Below are 21,795 nucleotides of genomic sequence, written 5' to 3'. Positions count from 1 at the left end.
CAAGATTGTGAGGGCGGGGCAAGGGGCACAGTTGTATTGTGCATGGTCATGTTGTTCATCAGCCTTGTATTTCTTCAGGTATTTTAATAGGTTGTCATATTTATTCTTACTTATTTCGGTATTCACAGAATTTGGGACTCCTAACTTTAGGACTCCTAAATGTCTTCTGTGAATACCGAAAGTCTAAAAGTTAGGATTTTTCTCAGTTTAGGAGTAGTAAAGTTAGGACTCCTAACTTTAGGACTCCTAAATGCCTTCTGTGAATACCGAAAGTCTTAAAGTTAGGATTTTTCTCAGTTTAGGAGTAGTAAAGCTGATGATTACATTCATTTTATAGACTAACTGCCGTGTTTGTCTGTTATATTATTGTGTCCGTTGTGTATGAAAAGATATTCAAAGGTGGTATTACTAGTAAAGGTAGAGGCGGTAGCATCAGCTCGGTCTCGTAACCAACATTACAACTACCAAAGGAAGAACCACGGGAAGTAAAAGTGTTCCTAAACATTAGGGAGACTATTTTCTTACTTAGATTGATTCAACATTTAAACAAATGACACGTTAGAAAACTACTAGAAGAGAGACCCATTTTATTTGGCTCGAGGTTAAAGGGAATTTTTCAATTTGTATTGTCTTTACTTTTGTCACTTTAGATTACTTTCAGAAAATATGTCAGAGGAGGAACCCATTTTGTAAATTGGTGTCACCTGGTAAAATGGAATGTACTCTTGATAAAAGCTCACACATAAACAGAGACATACATGTACGTCTTAAATCACGGGCACATACACACAGAGACACACAAGCAAGCACATGTTATCAATCATCAACACAAACGCGCACACACACACCATGGACCAATTATACACCCACTGGCACACACAGACACACACGCAGAAATAAGTACACTTATACAAACGCTGATACACACCGATCAAACAGACACACCCACAGAAAACGGTGTACTAATAGAAACACCGGCACACACCGAACACACAGATATACACACACAAACATACAGAATAATTACATTTATACAAACACCGAGATACTGCACACACACAGACATAGAAATAATTACAAAATAATAATAATTATAACTATATTTATACAAACACCGGCACACACTAAACAACACACACACACACATGAATATGCACACACAGATACCTTTCAGTGCCAAACAAGTATTTAAAGCAGGGGTACTGCAAGCATTCCAGTTAACGCACAATGCATCCCTTATTCCCTACGCCGGGCGTGGGGACATTTCGGGAATGGGGGCTCAAGGAGCGTGTAAGTGACCTACAAGGAGCATGAAACAGTTAATTGGGGTCCTGAATGTGGGGTTTTATTTTTTAAAATATGGAATGGTATATTACTCGAGCGACGTGAGCGAAATTAGTCAGCAGTCAAGAAAGAGATTAGTTATGCGCAATAACAGAAAATCGTCGCAGGAGGGTGGCGTCCTCACTTTACTTCAATAATATATGTCCGAGAGTGGAATATATTGCAGTGTAGTAGATCTGTATATACACAGATACATACTCACCATATGCGCACTTTATAATGGGCTATTCCGTAAGTGTATAATATTTTATGAACCCATGCATTATATTTTTATTTACCATAGTGTAAGGCATTAAAAGCGCTACAAGCAATCCAGTGTCAGGGATTAAAAGCACTACAAGCAATCCAGCAGAGAAAAACACAGCCCCTCATACACACCTCCGACAATAAAGCTCTCTGACGCACTGCAGGGCAGATCTCCCCCCGCGCGTGGAACAAGTGCAGTGAGGAGCACGTGAGCCACACATGAATCACGGCACCCCTAACAGCGCGCTGACAGGTCTTCAGGGGCGCGCACTGTCTGTCACTAGTGCAAAGCAGTAAAACACAATATTACCGTTAATGCCTTCAACACATTCGTTACGAGACTTAGACACATTAAAGTGCACGAAGTCGCAAATTCCCAAAAGAAAACGTAGGCGAGTGTATGTGCATATTTACCCGCCCCTCCCCACCACCACCACCACACACAAACACACACATGGACGCATGTGTATTTCAGTGTTATACAGTAATGTATGTTTCTATTTATTTTGGCACCATAACGTAGTACAATATATTTGTTGTATACACATTCTCACCATGCCATTGTACTTGACTCTGAGTGTGTGATTGTGTGTCTGTGAGTGTGATTCTGTCCGGGTATACACAATATACGCCGCATCGAAATCAAAAACCTTTAAAGTAAAAACCCGGTACCCTCTATTCTGCACAACGATGATGTTTAACGCGCATTGATTCTTGTGTTTTCTTTAGTTGGAACGCGGCATACGCAATTTGGTTTTTGTATTAAGGTGATCTGGTTTTCGCACATACGGTAAATGTAATATCGTATTGAAGTATTAATATTACGTGCAATCTTCTTTTTAATTTATAATAAGGAGTATTTGTTAACGGTATATAATTTGAGCTGAATTTAATGGCAGCACTCCATGCCCTCATTTTAATGCTCTCGGAAAACAAATTTCATTTTTTTTTCAATTCCTGGTAATAAAGCTATAATTGATCAAATCCCAACTGATTTTGAGAGTCTCAAACCACGTGCCCACCATTCAACCAAACAGCACCGTATTTTGTGCAGCAATTACCCCCCAAAACAAGCATTTGCAATGTAATCGATTTGATTGCATTGCAAATGCTTAAGTTTAAAACTGAGCGCCGCGCTCGGTTTCTTTATATATTTCTTAACTTCAACACTGAGCGCGGTGTCCTTGAAGTGGGCGCTGCGCTCAGTGCTAAAGTCACTCAGGGAGCGAGCAGGGGCACCATGTGTTTGCAAGTTAATTACAAACATATGGTGTCAAAGCTCACTCCCGCAAGGAAATCGCCAAAAGTGCACGCGTTGCCATTGAAGGCAATGGAACGCGTGCATGTTTTAAGGGCGAAACGTGAATCAATTGCAAAAGGTCTTTTTTCCCAAGCAGCGCATGCGCGCTGCGTAGGCGAGACCTAAAAAATGGGTCTGTAAAGGGTGGAGACCTCCATCAGGGCTAAATTATTTTATTGGAGTCGGGAACTTTAAACAACTATGTCCCTTCAGTCAGACCCCAGAGAATGTATCAAATGAAAAAAATAGCCGAAAGAAGAGCCAGCCCAGCAAAGTAAATTAATAACAGTGCTCCACAATTTTTGTTAAGAAATGCATCCATTCTGTTATGGTCAATTATGCATGCCATCTTGATAAAGGTGCAAACCAACCTCTGACCAAATAAGATTATGATTAGAGTGTGTGTCCCCAAACACAGTTTTTTACCGGAGTGAAATAATTCTCACAGGTGCCTTACACAAATGGACCAAAACAAGTAGAAGACTTTAGAAAAGGAACGCATAGATGGAGGGAGAGACCATCACCATTGCAACAGAAATTATCACAGGTCGCAGGGCCAGTCGCAGCTCCAAAGTTACAGAGTTGGCCGCACGACCGCCGGGCGTGCACGCATCGTCTTCATGTCGTTGCATCAAGGGAACAATCTTAATGCATCACATCGGATTGTCGCGTCGCATCGAGGCGCCATTTTGTCGCATCATACCTGGAACGCAGTATGAGAATCAACGCATCACCTCATCTCTGGTAAGGACCAAGACGCATCCCCTACTCTGCGCAAGCACTGAGGCGCGATGCATCGTCTCCCCCGAAGCAAGGAACTGACGCATCTCCACCCCTGCGAACCTTTTGTTTGTTTTGCGTTACGCATCCAGGTACTTTTGTGAGAACTGTGTCGCATTTATCATCAACTTGAATTAAGTGACTTATATCATCTTTAAGTCTATTTTAAGAACAGTATTGTGGATTTTTGTTGTTTATGGTCTTGTGTTAAGTCTATATAAAGATTACTTATTTTTATAAAACCTGTGTGGTGTCCATCTGTAGTGTTTTCACTGTATTACTGTATGTGTTCACAAATGCTTAACACACTGCCTCTGAAATAAGCCTGTCTGCTCGTGCCAAGCTACCAAGGGGGTGAGCAGGGATTATTCAGTAGTGTAATCCCCTTTCCCTGACGTAGAAGCAAGGGTCCCTATTTGGTCAAAGGTACCTACCTCTGCCAACTAGAGACCCACAGTTCTAACAGTGAGAAAAAGAACAATGAATTTAACCCAGTTCTCTTGACTGGGGGGTGAATGTATGATTTATTCAGCATTCTGTCCATCATTTGTTTGCCTAGCACTTTTCACCCTACGTGGGATGGGTATGCCCAGATGTGGGTCCCTTGCTCACTGTGCCACTGAATTCAAGCTAGCCTGGCTGATGAAGGGTAATACCCAGAAACCGGTCCCAGGATGCTTGTTTCCAGTCCAGGGAGGACCTGGCTAGGCAGTTCGGTCTGGATTGTTCCCGTGAGGCACAGGGTCAAGACTGAATTGCATATGGCTGGGTTTAAACTGGGGTGGCATGCTGAGCAAAAGAACAATGGATTTAACCCAGATCTCTTGACTGGGGGTGAATGTATGATTTATTCAACATTCCGTCCATAATTTGTTTGCGTAGTACTTTTCCCCCCAAGTGGGATAGGTATGCCCAGACGTGGGTCTCTTGCTCACTGTGCCACTGGATTCAAGCTAGCTTGGCTGATGAAGGGTAAAACCCAGAAACCGGTCCCAGGATGCTTGTTTCCAGTCCAGGGAGGACCTGGCTAGGCAGTTCGGTCTGGACTGTTCCCGTGAGGCACAGGGTCAAGACTGATTTGCATATGGCTGGGTTTAAACTGGGGTGGCATGGTGAGTGTTGGACTTGGCCCTTTTTGCAGGGTCATCCCTGAACTTTTTGCTTTCCTCCTGTATTTTCTCTGACCTGTTTTTGTTGGTTTTATGACTCTGGGCACCTTACCACTGCTGATCAGTGCTAAAGTGCATTTGCTCTCCCTATTGTAAACTATTGTATGGATTAGTGACTCCATGATTGGCTTATTTGTTTTACTGTCAGACCCTAGTATTGTGCACCCTGTGTGTCCAGGGCCTGTAAATCAAATGCTGCTGGTGGGCTTGCAGCACTGGCTGTGCCACCCACAGAAGCAGCCTGTAAAGTGTAACTCAGGCCTGCCATTGCAGAACCTGTGTGCAGTCCAGTACTGCCATGTTGACTGGGTAAGTGCACCCACTTGCCAGTCCCTAAACCTTTCCTGTACTACATGTTAGCCACCCCTAAGGTAGGCCCAAGGGCAGGGTGCATTGTAAGTATAAGGTAGGACATGCCCTGATGTGTGTGGCATGTCCTGATAGTGAATTACAGCCATTTTCGTTTTTCACTATTGCAAGGCTACCAGTCCCCATAGGCCAGAATGGGCAATTTGATTATAACATGTTCTAATACTAACTGACCCAGGGAGCATGGTGGAAATTCGAGTTTAGTATGCCTGAACTCAGAATGATAAAATACATATTTTAGTAACGTTTTTTTTAACATTCTGTGTTTGAAAATCCCACTTTTAGGAAGTAGGTATTTTCTTACCTAACCATCCAGCCTGCCTCTGCTAGATTGTGTTTTGTGTGTCTGGCTTTGTGAGTGACAGGGGCTGGGAGATTCCAGGAGACAGGGTGAGTCAGCACAGGGCTGAATAGACCTATATGTATGTATAGTGGTGGGAGGAGTAGCACCTGGGTCTTAATAGGGCTGTGCCTGCCTTTCACAATGCTGGCTTCACCTCCTGTGGTGCGTCTGATGACCCTGGCCCACACTGTCAAAGGAAAGAATGAGTCCTGTAAACAAGGTGCTCCAGGACTGCACAGAACTGGTTTGGACTAGGTACAGCCCCCTCTGCCTTCAGAGGACAAAGGATTTAGTAGTATAAATATGGGGACCCAGACCCCAAGAATTTAGATCACTTCTGGAACAACAAGATGAACCTCTGCCAAGGAGAAGAACCAAGGAAGCTGTAGGAGTTGGACTGCTCTCCCTGCCAGTGTGCTGTGTTGCTGGGTTGGCCTACAGTGGTGTATTCAGTGCCAAGGAGAGGAGAAGGAACTTTCAAAGAACTTTCATCATCTTGCAGAATATTACTCCAAGGGCTTGAACTTGTGCTTGCCTCCTGCTGAAGTCTCAGGGACAAAAGACTTCACCACCAGCTCCCCTCTGAATTTCCTTGCTGGGAATTCTGTCTGCAGAAGCCTGCGTGTCACTGAAAGCTGGAAGCGCGACTCAACAAGAAGAAGCGCGTCGCAGTCGCAGCTGTTTTGCGTTGCATCATCGGAAAAGCGTATCGCCGCTGCAGAGGTTGCCGACGCATCACCAGAGAAGCATGCCTTCGTCAAAGCTGTTACCCGACGCATCACGGAGAAGGGTGATGCCACCGCAGAGGTCACCGTCACATCACCGGAGACGTGTGTCGCAGGGCCTGTCGCAGCTCCAAAGTTACAGAGTTGGCCGCACGGCCGCCGGGCGGGCACGCCTCATCTTCATGTCGTCGCATCAAGGGCACCATCTTAATGCATCCCACCAGATTGTCACATCGCATCGAGGTGCCATCTTGTCGCATCGTACCTGGAACGTAGTCCGAGAATCAACGCATCAACTCCTCTCCGGTAAGGACCAAGACACATCCCCTACTCTGCGCAAGCATTGAGGCGCGACGCATCGTCTCCACCGAAGCAAGGAACTGATGCATCTCCACCCCTGCGAACCTTTTGTTTGTTTTGCATTACGCATCCAGGTACTTTTGTGAGAACTGTGTCGCATTTATCATCAACTTGAATTAAGTGACTTCTACCATCTTTAAGTTAAGAACAGTATTGTGGATTCTTGTCGTTTGTGGTCTCGTGTTAAGTCTATATAAAGAATACTTATTTTTATAAAACCTGTGTGGTGTCCATCTGTAGTGTTTTCACTGTATTACTGTATGTGTTCACAAATGCTTAACACACTGCCTCTGAGATAAGCCTGTCTGCTCGTGCCAAGCTATCAAGGGGGTGATTCCACAGCAGAGAAGCCATAATGGAAAATGCCTTGCCCCCATGTGGTATTGATGGTGGGTTCCTTGTCGACATTGCTAAGTTAGCATGAGCCTCACTGCCATTAGGCTGCTTTTGCGCATGACACTACATGCGTTTATTTTGCAAGACTTTGTTAGTGTCCTTTTCACATGAGAACTGTCTGCTTTTCTCGTTCTCTGCTGTGCTCTGAGGTTTAGTCTGCACACGGTGTACAAAGTCGATCAACATGCCCCTTGTTATTCTGTTCTGGTCAGTCCCTCGCACCTAGACATAACATGACGTACAACTGCACTACTGAAAATCGTATGCTTTATTATTGCAAGCTAAGCATGTTGTTCACGCACTTGGAGAGAGACCTTTCCAGAGAGAAGAACTGTGCTTGTCCTGAGATGTAAACCTTTCATCTATGCCTTGAGGTATGGGTTCTGCTGACAAAGCCCAGAGGTCTTCTTTTTTATATTAAACTCCTTCTTAGCACAGGGAGGGTGGTTAGGCACTGAAGTCCTTTTCCACTGTCTTTATAAAATTATATCCCCATTTATATTCTATGGAATTGTGACAATGCTGACAATATTGTTTCTATGCATTTTGCTGCTAGTAATGGCACGTGTACTGTACCATAGAGCGCGTTAGTTAAAATAAACATTTTAAATTATACCGTGACTCTGATTGTGGACACATATGAGTGCATGAGCGAAAGAATTGTCTTGCTCCCGCGATTCCTGAGAGAGTCGGAAATGTCGTGTTGTGGATTGTCTAATAATTGGTAGCTTTGCTGTTAGTCGGAGAATGAATGAGACACTATTGCTGGTCGGTTTTTGGGATTGTGGGCACTGAGGTGATAGATTGGTACACCACTATTCACCGAGGACTTGCAACACGGCGCCGCCAACATTTGGTCTAGTTCTTATCTGCAAGACGCAGGAGTAGTGCTTGCGCTTGTCCACAATCCCCTCACTTCTGTTTCCGGAAACAGCTGTGACGGTATAACCTCCTATATTGATGTTTTTATAGTTTCTTTCAAGCTTGAAGTTATTAAAAAAGGGTTTTCTCTTTCTTCTTAACCCTTTATTGCGCTACCGCTTTTTAGGTTGTTATTCTTAGATTTCCGTGATGGCGACTAATATTCCGCCTCACAGTCGTGCGGCTCTTATAGAGTATTTGACTCTACATGAGTCCCTGCCGCTGGTGTTGCGTTGATTTTTGTAGTAGAAGCGGATGCAGCTTATCGCTTCGAAGTATTTTATTCTTGGGTCACCTTTCCGGCGGTGGATGGAGCAGATAATCTGTTTCATGAATACACTGCCACGGCCCTTCCAGATGCTTATAAGCCCTATCGGCCTTTGGAGGTTCCGCTTACAGCTTGGTAACACCTATTTTGGTTTAATGGCGCCCTTCCTCACCCAATATCTCCGGTCCGTTTAGGTCCTTTATCGATAGATGGGGCCACGTGGCCTGTTTTGGCAGGGTATACCCCAAACTCACGTCGGCTGACAACAGCGACGCTGGCAGAACTTTGCGTGTTACATTGAATTGAATTGAATTGAAGAAGCTCTTATATAGCGCATGGCTACTCGAAAGCAAACCAGCGCTCAACAAGGGTAACCCAAGGAAAAATAGGAATGCCATTAACTAGACCAGAAACATGACTTAAGTTCTCGGGAAGAGCCAGGTTTTCAGCTTCTGCCGAAACACAAGCAGACAAGGCTCCTGGCGAAGCATCAGAGGAAGGGAGTTCCAAAGTTTGGAGGCGTTTAGTGAAAAGAGACGCCCACCAGAACGGGATCTCTTAATTCGAGGGATCACTACCAAGTTCTGATCATTGGATCGAAGATTTAGAGGGGATTTGTGAGGAATGACCAAATTTTCCAAGATGGGAGGACCTTTCCAGTGGAGGAGTTAATGTGCCATACACAAAGATTTAAAGAAAACCCGCTCTTTCACCGGAAGCCAGTGAAGAGATTTCAGAGCGGGTTTAGCTGATGTACGGTGATTGACGCCCATTAGAAGCCTTGCCGCCGCATTCTGAATGACTTGAAGCCGTTTGGTCGTGGAGGCTGGTGCTCCTAAATACAAGGCATTCGTATAATCTATCCTGGAAAGGATCGGAGATTGTATTAGGATTTTTCTAGCCCTTTCCGGCAGTTGTGGGAGGATTTTTCGCATGGTTTTTAAAATCCCAAAACAGGTGGCAGCAACCTTCCTAGCCTGAGTTCTGAACGTTAGCTCCGCATCGAGCCAAAGCCCAAGGCTTTTAATTTCTGGTTTAGAAGTAGGGCCCGGCCCCATACACAAAGGCCAGAAGGTCGCGTTGTCAAAGCTAGCCTGCCGTCCCAGCAACAGCAGCTCTGTTTTCCCGCCATTCAGTTTGAGGTGGGATTGGTCCATCCAACATGCCACAGCTTCTAAACGGTTACGTAACTGCAGCGGAGACTGTCTGAACTGATTCAGGGAGAACACCAGCCGAGTGTCATCGGCGTAACTCACAAGCTGGACCCCAAAGGGGACCACTATCTCCGCCAAAGGGGCCATATACACATTGAACAATGTGGGGCTGAGGGACGACCCCTGCGGAACCCCACACTGTAAAGGGACCGGACCAGAGCAGTGATCATCCTCAAAGACCTTAAAAAATCTGTCCTCAAGGAAGGATTCCAGCCACTTAAGAGCCTTGCCCGTGATTCCCATATTGCTGAGGCGGGAGACCAGAATGTGATGGTTAACTGTGTCGAAGGCGGCACTGAGGTCCAGGAGGATAATGGCTGCGCTGCCACCATCATCCAGAATCCTCCTGGCATCCTCCACCACCCTCAACAAAGCAGTTTCTGTTCACTGTCCTTTCCTGAACCCAGTTTGTGATGGATGCAGCAAATTATTAGTTTCCAAAAAGGAGGCTAATTGTGAATTGACGAATTTCTCAGTCAGTTTACTAATGCCCGGTAATAGAGAAATAGGACGGTAGTTGGAAAAGTCCCCTGGATCCAAACTGGGTTTCTTAAGCAAGGCCCTAACAATTGCTATCTTCCATTCTCTAGGCACAATAGCTGATTTCAAAGAGGCATTCACCATATTCACAATTGGTTTGCTGACGGTGGAAAGGGCTGCATTTAAAATGCTCATCGGAGCAGGATCACACAGGGAACCACTCTTGATGGTATTCAGCAGAGTAGGCAAAAGATCCTCCCTAAGAGGAGAGAAGGAGGAGAGCCTGGGGTGATCCGATAGATTCTGACTAACATGTGGCATTTGAGAGGCGATTGAAGATAGTGGGGGAAGCGTATCAATGATCTTTTTAATCTTAGTGCAGAAAAAAGTCGCCAGTTCTTCACATCGACTGCCTGCTTCGCCCGAGTCAGGCCGTGGGTCGGGGACTTTAGTCAGCAATTTCACAATTCTAAATATTTCCCATACTTCTTTAATACACGTACATAGAGCTGGGACAGAGTTCATGACGTGCAACTTCCAGGTGGGACCATGAGGCATTGCTGCGCAACCCGCTGGAACTGGTGGTGTAACCATCAGTCCTGTCACGGTTAATTTCGTAATGAGCAAGCGCCCACAAAAGAAGGACGATTTACCTTATTGGCTTGCTGAAAAATTTGGTCAACTTGAAGCTGTTTTTCCAAATACCACTCCTGTGTAGAAACACAGGATGTTGACTATAAGTTTGCCTAAAGACTTAATTCCTGAGGTAGCTGATTGTAACACATGGGGTAGGGTGTTCGCAGCAGTATATTCGAAGTGTTTCGGCACTACCTCCATGACCGTACTCCCTCTGTGATTAAACGTGTTCAAGATGAACACAGTGCAGAAGCAGCTGTTGAGATGGGGATGTGACTGGTGGGGGTGTTCGATGTGGTTGCTGATATGATCCTTGCCAGTGTCAAGGGCGACGCCGTAAGCTTTCAAGTGGCAAACCGATTGGAGGCTGTGCCTGATGCAGACAAACCACGCGAATTACCAAAGATTATTGCAAAGGCTTATAAAACCATAGGCCGCAATAGTTTGAGAGTTAAGCCTTTTACTCAACCGCAAACTCAATCTCAAAAACAACAACAAGGCCAGTCTGATAAAGACGGGCATCCAGTCTTTCCTAAAAAGAACTCGAAAAATACTAAACAGGGGCAGCAACAACAGAACCAAGGTTCGCGTGCTGATTCACCGACACCTGACTCTTCTGAGCGTACTTATGACTTGCGCGACCGCCAGTGGTTAATTTGGAAAAAAAGAAGTGCCGGGGCTCTCGTCGGGAGGCAGCTTGGACCAGCCCTTTTCTTCTGTTAGCGCTTCCTAACACATAACTAACATACCATACCACTAGCGCATGCCGCATTGTGAACATGCCACCGTAAATGCCTGTGTTGACTGGTAATACCTTGCATGCTCTTTATGTTTTTGTATTGACATAAATAATACTGCCAATAAATAAATGTTAAGAAGTAGTCTCTGCCTTTAATTTATTTTAATCCTCCCATCACAGTAGTAGGTATATTTTACATTATCTTTATCAAACTCAAGACTGAGGCATATTAAGCTGCTTTCCGACTTTAGCATCATGACCACTGGCTACTACTTAACTTCGTACTTAATTAATTTACCTGTGGGTGGGCAGGGCACCAGCCGGGACACAAACTGCACTGACTGGTTCCATTAGGCGGGCCTGGTGCTGCTGCTAATAGGAACGGATGACTCGCGGTGGGGGTGGGGCGGGGGTGGGAGAGGAGGTGCGCGCATGCGGGTATGCCGGGGAGTGGCAATTTGAAAAAAATCTGCGCACTCTGCCTGCTGCCGCACAGCCCAGCCCCCACAGAAACAAAATCCAGCCAAATGAATCTGTGTCTTCGACCCGCCCACCGGGCACCGGAAATACTGAATTAAAGGACGCGCCGCCATCAATAAACATTTCATGAATATACTTGCTGTTCTCGGCTCAGTCTCACAGCCGCAAGGCCCGCAGCATCACAACTTACCGGGACTCACTCGGGACTGGAGATGGTCACGGGAACAACACTCTACTGCTGCACCTAGGTAAATTAATGCAATATGTGACCACGTGCAGCAGATGGGTGAAGATTGTAGACCCGGCCCTGATAAGAAAGTGCCGGTGCTAAGCACCGGAAAGCACCGGCACAAATTAAGCACTGGCGACCGCGCGAAAATTAAGACTCCTGATAGATTTCAAGTCCCTGATCAGCGTTCTTCTCGTTCTTCACAGGACACAACTGGCTCTCAAGTTGGTGGTGGAAATCGCCAGGATCGTAGCAAGAGTCATCCTGCACCACAGGGACATGACCTGCCTCTTCAATTTCACGTTAAAGGGAAGCTAGACGATCAACCTCGTTTTAGACATCCTTTTCAAAAGAAAAAAGTTGCCAAATTAACAGCGAGATATGCCTCAGACGGTGAGAAACCGACTGCTGGATTGGACTTGGGCGGTGACTCTGCTTCACAGCGCAGCAAAAGTTACCATAGTGCGGGAGGCACTACGTCCTTGTCTGGAGGTGACAGCAACTGAAACTTTCATTACAGTAGAGACAGCTGAAACCCGTTTTGCCCCCCCCCCCGATAGACTGTATAATATAGTTTTTCAAACCACAGGAATTTTGGGGGAAATTCTGAACTCTTCTTACGACAATTTGTTGGCGGAGGCAGACTGGCCCCCACCATTTGTTCTGGCCGCATCATGAGGGAGGACGTGATCTGTTTTTCGCGTTATGTCCCCAAAGAGCATGCAGAGGTTTTTGCAGCTGAGTGGGCTTTGGCCCTTGCACCGGCAGTGTATCGTAATCAAGTGGGCTGGGATAAAGATTTTCCGCCACATGAGATTCCATAGCCGACTATGCCACAATCTCAACCCCAATATACCATCCGGCGGGAAGCTAAAGGTCCCGTTTCTGATGCTCTAACTGAGTATCAAGGAGTGCTTGAGATGTGTGTGTCACCGATGACTAATCCTCTTTTTACTGTATCCAAACCTGATGGGTCTTCTCGCATAGTGTTAGATTACTGGCATTTGAAGTCTCATTGTCGTACTTTTGCGGTACAGAATACCCATACCTCTGCACTTGTAGACAGTCTTGTTCGTAAGAAATATAAAACATAGTTTTGACGCCTGCAGTTTCGTGCCCCACAATTTCGAGGAAGACTGGGGTTGGCGCATCTTTTTACTCACCTTCCGACACTGTAATCGAGATGAACCCTATTGTTGACCATTTGCCTGTCCCTCCTGCTTCCTCCTGCAACAAGGAAGTTGAGTATGTTTATCCCACAAGTAAGTCTTTGCATAGATTGCCCGAAAGTTCTTTACACCATGGCAGCTTTTCTTATGACTCGTCCTTCACCACTTCGATTGGTCCTACCAAATTGACTATTTTTGTCTCCTGGTTTAAACAGACTTATTTGGTCCCTCCATGGATATACATCTGGTTGTTCCTCATCCTGATTTTTCTCTTCGTGTCAATTGGATTTGTGACAGTGTTTTTCCTGATCATCAATGGTCAATACTTGCCAGAACGCTCTGCTGTAAACTTGGTTAATGGTATTCTGGCCCCCCACTCATCTTCCCACATCATGAACCGTGACCAGACTCTTGTTAACATTTCAGCTTTCCCAGTTTCAGATGGCATCGTTTGGGATAAAGTAGATTTTCAGGTCCATGGCCCGGCGGAAATAATTAACGTACCATACGTCTTTCGTGTCTCCATGGGTGATGTGGTAACACAGGACATACGTTCAGATGACTGGGATGTGCATGCAATACAATCAATGTTTTCAGATTTGAAGTATTATGCTGCTTTTAATGCTGAAGATTTTGTATTTAAATTCTGCCACTTATGCCGATTTAGTTTTTATCAACATTATGGGCATCATTTCATCCATAAGGCTAATACACTCCGACCTGTCATTAATTATACACAGTGGGAACATTGCCCTACATCATTGAAAGGTAGTTCAAAAACACTTAACAATAAATTTACCCACTTAACAGATTTTGATAGGTCAACACCTGAGTCCTATTATTTTAAATTAAATGTTCCTTCAACTTCCAAAGTCATGTTGACCCATACGAAATTCATTTATTTGAACTCTTTCAGACATGATCTGTCAGTCAAGGGTTATGATCACTGGAAGGCCACCATTGATTTGAAATCAATCTGGGGTTCTAAGAAGTGGCAGGTGCGAGGCACTGAAGCCTTACATCTTGCCTGTCTCATCCCAGCACAAATTTTGTTTTTAAATGAGACAGTGTACGAGTCAACGTGCTTTGGTTTGGCAACTGCAAAAAAGTTAAATGCCCCTGCCATTCCCTCTTTAGGTGAAAATAAAAATTGGCACTCATACATAAATTATACCATTGATGTCTTACAAGCTTTATTCCAAAATAACACGTTTAATGTGTCTGAAATGGATCCTTTAGGCTGGCTAGTTAGGCAGACGACTTTGAATGCCTGCCAACTCCATTTTCATAACACTAGTTCAGGTTATACACAAGATAGACCCGACCCTAGATTTTCAGATACACATTCGGTAACAACCTATTCGGTTGGGAAATTATGTCAACAGAGGTTGCAGCACTCTACACTACCGTCCGTTAAACACTTATCTTTGTTGTCCAATAACATTAATTTGGCCGACTTTGTCTTGGGACCTAGGGCTCCAAGAACAAAGAGATTAATTAATGCAGTTTACAATGAAATATTGAAACTTTCACAAATTGAAGCAGCGTCCCGTATGCGGGAAATTGACCAAGCGAACTTAGAAATGGTTCTTGCTGTTGTCGACAATAGTATTAACACACTGTCTACCCGCATTTACACATTGGATAATATTGTTTCTTCTGTTATTGATATTGTGCAAGAAGATGTGTCTTTGTTATATCATGGTCAAAATCAATTGTGTTCTGTGTCATGGTCAAATTCAATTGCGTTCTGTGATGCAATTCGCATGGACTTTGCAAACTCTAAAAATGGGAAAAGTACCATGGAATTATTTAAATGCATCTGCTTTGTTTTTGCCATTTAATCTGACAGACAAACGGCAGTTGATGTCCATGAAAGATGCAATCTACACTCTTCTACTCATAGAAAAAATAGATCCTTTGCCTTTCTCTGTGGCGGAGACTGACTCTGCTGTCTGGCTCATCCATGGAGTTATATCTTTATCTTTCTCTTTGTTTCAATTCAGCTCCTGTATGAAACATTACCCATTAGGTTGCTTTGAACCCCTGGGTAGCGCTTTTCTGCATGAATTGTGGTCTTTGCCTTTCACATACAGATGTTTACGGGATGAGAAAGAGGTATACCTTACGGGGGAGGACTGGGATTCTACAGTAGGTCATTCCCTTGTTTGTAAAAACAAAGTTACACGGAGCTTGTAATGTGTCCGCTCTGAACCTTGCTTGTGTTTTAAAAGGTATTCCAGTTCCTGCAATAACTCCCACATTCACTCTGCTTACTAACGGTAGTTATCTTATATTAAATAACCAAGAATGTTGCGGTTTGCTAGCTGGAATACCATACATTGTAACAGTTTCACAGCGCGTTGTTTGCTGTAAAAATGTGCTTTTTCTTCCCTCACGTGGGAAGCTCGATAGCTCAATTTGGCCTTCCATACCAACTTTGAAACCGATTTCAACAAGTTGAGCAGACTAAAAGCGCTTTTATTCCAACAAGAAGTCCCCCTTACTTCTGCGCCGAGACCTTTAATCTGAAGGTGGCGAGCACTGCTAGCGAAATTCAAACGCTTTTGAACACTAACCTCCCACTACATTTTGGGGAGCAAATACACCGCATTTTTAATGTGTCTAGTACTCAAGGCCTTGCACATTTTTTTAAAGCTGTCGGCTCTGGCCTTGTGACTTTTCAGACAATATTTGGTGTAATACCTGCCTTCATTCATTCTATCTTTTCCGGCGTCGTTGGAGGATTCCCTTTAATATTGGCATTAGCTGCTGGGATCCTGCTTCTCCTGTGCCTACTGCGCAATGGCCGCTCCTCTTGTAGGGCTGCACAGACTGAGCCGGCTGCAATTGCTCCGTGACCATATGCATGGATGCTTCAGTACACTACCACTGGCTACTCTCAGTGTCTCTTATGGGTTGTCCGTCAGCTTTGCATGCTTCACTTGCGTGCAACCAGTATTTTCTTGCTTACGATGTCCGTTCACATGGGCGTTGGATTTATGCCTCTCCAATACGTCATGTTCAGACCCGGATTTCGACCAGTTAATGGGTCCCTTAGTGGCCCTTGAGCAGGACTGTTCTGGGATTGGCCTTATGGCACGTGTGGCTGCACTTGGAGTCTTGGCTCAATGAGATATCTGTGATGCTACACAGAACCTCCTACTTCAAAGTTACATCGAATATCACGCAAGTTATCCAGCAATGCTCATGGAGACACCCGACTATCAGGAACACTCTTGTTCATTCAGCTTACTGAATTGGATGGCATCCCTTTTTTCTACCAACGACAATGATGTCCTTTTGGAGGGTGTTGCATTCTTTTGCTCATATACTCTAATGGATTAACCTTGCTAATGCACCACAGGCATCTCGCAGGTTCTTCCATTCCAGTAGTACTTCTTTATCATTTTTTCTCCATAAACTTTTTTTTCCCCTTCTTTACGCTCTTTCTTATATATTTTTTCACAAATGAAGACGCTTTTGAACTCTGCTCATACTAAATTGTACTCGGTTTTCGTCCTATGGCTACATACTATGGACTTACCAGGGGGAGGGTGTAGTATGTATGGTGGGTTCATTGTCGACATTGCTAAGTTAGCATGAGCCTCGCTGCCATTAGGCTACTTTTGCGCACAACACTACATGCGTTTATTTTACAAGACTTTGTTTGTGCCCTTTTCACATGAGAACTGTCTACTTTTCGCTTTCTCTGCTGTGCTCTGAGGTTTAGTCTGTACACGGCGTACAAGGTCAATCAACAATGCCCCTTGTTATTCTGTTCTGGTCAGTCCCTCGCACCTAGACATAACATGACACACAGCTGTTCTACTGAAAATCGTATGCTTTAATATTGCAAGCTAAGCATGTTGTTCACGCACTTGGAGAGAGACTTTTCCAGCGAGAAGAACTGTGCTTGTCCTGAGATGTAAACCTTTCATCGAGGCCTTGAGGTATGGGGTCTGCTGACAAAGCCCAGAGGTCTTCTTTTTTATATAATAAACTCCTTCTTAGCACGAGGAGGGTGGTTAGGCACTGTAGTCCTTTTCCACTGTCTTTATAAAATGATATCCCCGTTTATATTCTATGGAATTGTGACAATGCTGACAATATTGTTTGTATGCATTTTGCTGCTAGTAATGGCACGTGTACTGTACCATAGAGCGCGTTAGTTCAAATATCATTTTTAAACTATACCGTGACTCTGATTACTCTTATTGTGGACAAGTATGAGTGAGTGAGCGAAAGAGTTGTCTTGCTCTCGCGATTCCTGAGAGAGTCGGGAGTGTCGTATTCTGGGTTGTCTAATCATTGGTAGCTTCGCTGTTAGTCGGAGAACGAATGAGACACTGTTGCTAGTCGGTTTTTGGGATTTTGGGCACTGAGGTGATAGATTGGTACACCACTATCCACCAAGGTCCTGGTTTCCTTTCACATAGTTCTGTATATGTGCAGAATCCCTGCAACACCCATTATGGACATAATTGTACCTAGGATTTACAGCAAGGGGCTACTGAGCATGGCACAGATTACACCTAGGGCTATACCGGTAGATTGTCTGTGTGCATCGATTGTAGGTGCTCTCTACCCCCATGCCCACAGTCCGCACTGTTCACAGCAGTCAGTAACACATTGTAGGTTCAAGGGGCAGAACCTTGCTCATCATGTTTTCTGTTTCGCCAGATACACAGATGTAAATGGGTGTTTAAGAAGATGATAGCCATGTTAGCCACGCATCCTTCAAACAGATTCACGGACAAAACAATTTTTTTCTATTTTTGAGGGACGTAGCTGTCTTTTTGGGCACCATCTATTCTTCTTGAGTGTCAGGGTATATCTCTCCTTTACCTTATATCTCTTCCAAAACACTTCTGTGGTATGGGGTCATTGATCGTTCACACTTCCCTTGCATTGCATAATGGCAGCTGCAAAACACATTTTTAAATCACAGTCGGCCAATAGGATCACCTGGATTTAAGGATCCAATAAAGATCTTTGTTTCCCCCAATAGCTGCTGTTTTTTATACTTTTTAAAAAAAAATGTACCCTTGGATTTTCCTCACATATGGATTGGTGAATTAATGGTAATGCTATGTATAACACTAACCATTCAAAGAACACCAAAAACGTTTTGTAGAGCAAATATCTTGAAAACAACTGTATCCATTCATCTGTAGCCAGTTCAATCTCAAAAAGGCTTGTAATACCATCCAATCATGCAGCAGAGTGCTATACAGAGAAAGGAGGCCCTGTGATTTTGTATATCATCTGGATGTTATCTGCATAGGATGGCTAAATGACATTTAAAGGTGTAATCCTCCTTAAGATAATTCATGTACTCATAAAAAACTCAGAGAGAGGGAAGATCCCTGAAGGGCCACATTTGTCAACGCTGAAGGTCAAGAGGTAAAGGAAGATAGTCTAACTTGTTGGATTTGTTTTGACCAGAATGAGGCAAACCAACATGGCTGCTGAAGATCATGCACTATATCTGAGTAGGTGGACCAAAAGGAGTTTGGTTCATTATGTGAAAGGCCATCAAGAGATGAAACAAAATTAGCAGTGCAATATGCCCTTTGTCTATGACTCCCTGTAGGTTGTCGTAGATATCAAACAGGATCGTCTTCGTCCCATCACAGAAAAGGAAGCTAGTTTGGTTGTGTTTCAGGATTTTACAACGGTCTAAACAGTCTTTGGTGACTAAGGAGGGCCCTATAATTTTGTACTTCAAGTGTGTCGAGGATATTTTGTTAATTGTTTTAATTAAAGATTAAATGAATGCCCTCCTCAATTTTCTTGTACCCCTCTGATAGTAGCAAGATGAAGATTTTAGTGATTGATGTTGTGAAAAGTTTGGTGTATTGAATTAGCACTCATCTTGGTTTTAGGGTCTGAAGTTCTGGCATTGCATCCATGTGACAACGTGTTCCTCATTTCATACTGAAATGGTATGTTTTTTGCGCAGAAGACCTGTGTCAAAACCCATGGGTGGTTGCATGGGAACTCCCATGCACCACCCATGGAGCGCCCGCTTGATGCATGCAAAGTAATGCAAGGCAGCACATGCCTCAACGCAGACACACTTGGGCCATAGTGCAAGGGTGTCTGCATTATGGTAAGCATAGTTTTTGAAGAAGGGCTCCTTTAAGGCATTGCCTACTTTGTCTGTGTGCTGTAGATTGCAGGGAAAAATGAGGAGAAATGGAAACATTTCTCCTCGTTATGTCTACCTCAAGGAAGTGCAGGATTTTGACACAAATCCCTCTCTACAATTGTTTGTAGATAGGGATTTTGTGTTACTTTTGGTTACAATGCAATTGTGATTGATTGTAAATCCCACCACAACACTTTGCATTGAGTTTGCATTAAAACAGTAACTCAAACCTGACACAAAGTGTTTGTAAATCTGGGCCTATATTTATTTATAAATGGGTCTTCGCACCACTATCCATCAACAACATGTTAGAGTAAGCCTAAATGTATGACCGGATTATTCTGTGAAAGTCAAAGGCTAAAGAGTAGGCAATTCAATTGGCTTGCAGTAATATCTTGTTACTGAGTGTCAAAGGACCAGGTGATACTGTGCATGTCACCAGAATTGCCCAAATTCTTTGGAGAAATGGCTTGACAGAGAGACAGTTTTTATGTCTTAATATGTGTTTTATCCTAGCACTACACTGAGCACCTGTTTCCCCAGTAAGAGCACTTGTAATGTTTGGACTACTGACATTGTGGGATTGATGTAGGTGTAGGGCTTCACCCAGGGTCGTTGGATGCCAAGTGCCACTGGCTAGTAGTAGTTAGTCCCAATAGAGCTTGCCTCCTCACCAGTTGTATCATAGCTTATATTCCATTTTCCCTTTGTATGTAGACCAGTGCATCCATTTTAATATAACCAGTCTTCAGCTAGTGACTTGTTGCTTTACAACTCTTCGGCCTGCTCCTTTACACTCTTTAGTCTTTCTTCTGTAAACCCCCATCCTGCTTTTCCAGTGTTTCAAAGTTCCTGTCATTGAGGCCCACTTCTGGCAGTGACTGTTGTGCTAACTTCAACTAAAATCTGATGCCTGGTAAGCCTGAGGATCCAGCTACAATATTTGATTCGACAAATGAGACTTGAAATTGTTTTATTTGGCCATTGCTATTATGTGCTGAATAGCACTCATATCTATGGGATATTCGCCTGTATCCTGTCACATTATAAGGATAGACGGTGTGTCGAAGGGGTCGCCCCTTTTGTCAAGAAATGTAAGGATCAGCAGCTTTGTCCAGCCTTTATTACAAATATTGGCAGTGAGTGGATCCATTGGTAGGGAATGAAAGACACATTCCCGAATCAAGGTTGAATGCACAATCTACATATTGATTTAGTTATCTTCATCTCTCCAGGTTGCCAAAGACGTTGTCAAAAAAGTTAATTCAGCAAAATGGGGGAGTGGTGGCTAATGTGCCGTATCAAGAGAAAGATGTCATTGGTGTGGGCTCAGATTCTACATTTAATGTTATGATCCAGTATTTGTATAACAGGTTTCCATCTTCAAACGCATTTGTGAGTAGAGGAAGTACTACTACAGGACTACTGTTTTATATACTCTAACGAAATAGCCAATTCACTACAAGTAAAAGGGAAAAGAGCACACAGTCCTTTCTGTTTGTACTAATTGTATACGGAAATGAAAAGGGATATTCCCATTCTATTCCAATTTTCTATTTTTTGGGCCCACTTCTGAAGGCTTGTAAGAGTATGTAAAAGAAAAGTACCGGAATACTCTCATGAGCTCTTACACATGTTTGTGCATCAGCCCTGTATACTTACACTGTGCTTTGACCTTTTTCCCCTCAATCCTCATTTTCAGGTATTCCGCATCAAACCACCAATGTGTATCACAACTGAAGATGTGGACTTCGGTGTGGCAGTGCTTCGAGAAGCCTTTGCCCGGCACATGGAGAGGAGGAAAACAAGTTTGAGATAGCTCACAAACACTCCTTGGGGGTCTTATGTACCTTCTCGTCAACAAATCCTGTACTCCCTAAAGATGAAAAATTTAAATTAGCTAGGATCTAAACAAAATAGATGGCATTCATGCTAAGTACCCTTAGTCTGATACTTTATGCAACTAAAGAATGCTTTCAAATGCATATGAGAACTGAAACTGAGTGTAAGTTTGAGTTTACTCCAATCTGTATATGTGAACAACCTAATGCCTCAATTGCTTCGTTGTCGGCTGTTACATGGTTTATCCGATGCAAACAATTCAACATCTATGTCAATTTACGGTCTCTCACACAGTATTGAGAATGGCATGCTTGCTACAAAATATATGTCTGCAGTGATCATTTAATTAATATAAAGAATACATAAAACAGAATTGTGTTAATTTCGATATGCATGTGATCTTGTAATTTCAGGAGATAGCTCATAAAGTCTGAGAAACTTGCCCAGGCTTATGTAACTATTGCATCTTGATACATCTTAAATTTTAATAACACATGCTCAGATATGATGCTATGCATCATGAACGGTGTGCATACTTCTTCCAATAGCAAACCTCATTAAGACCTCTAAATGGACAGGCCTCTTGAGCTACCAGTGTCAAAACTCTATGAAATCTTCAAAGTTGCTGAGA

At 43.7% G+C, this 21,795-nt stretch overlaps 1 protein-coding gene and 1 pseudogene across 2 annotated transcripts in view; both read left to right on the top strand.

Annotated features, from left to right (window-relative positions):
* AGXT2 (alanine--glyoxylate aminotransferase 2) overlaps nt 1-21,537 on the top strand; it is a 399,697-nt gene extending 378,160 nt beyond the window's left edge. For both annotated transcript variants that reach the window (XM_085630974.1, XM_085630979.1), the window contains exon 14: nt 21,025-21,537. In XM_085630974.1, the coding sequence (XP_085487100.1) occupies nt 21,025-21,141 (117 nt within the window). In that variant the 3' untranslated portion in view covers nt 21,142-21,537. The remainder of the gene's footprint in view (nt 1-21,024) is intronic.
* LOC146864060 (uncharacterized) lies at nt 14,924-16,029 on the top strand (annotated as a pseudogene).
* Nucleotides 21,538-21,795: the final 258 nt, after the last annotated feature.

The sequence above is a fragment of the Triturus cristatus genome, chromosome 2_1 (genome assembly GCF_964204655.1).
Source record: "Triturus cristatus chromosome 2_1, aTriCri1.1, whole genome shotgun sequence".
NCBI classification, from domain to species: domain Eukaryota; kingdom Metazoa; phylum Chordata; class Amphibia; order Caudata; family Salamandridae; genus Triturus; species Triturus cristatus.
The sequence above is the reverse complement of the archived record's forward strand: the minus strand, read 5'-3'. Positions and strand labels throughout refer to the sequence as shown.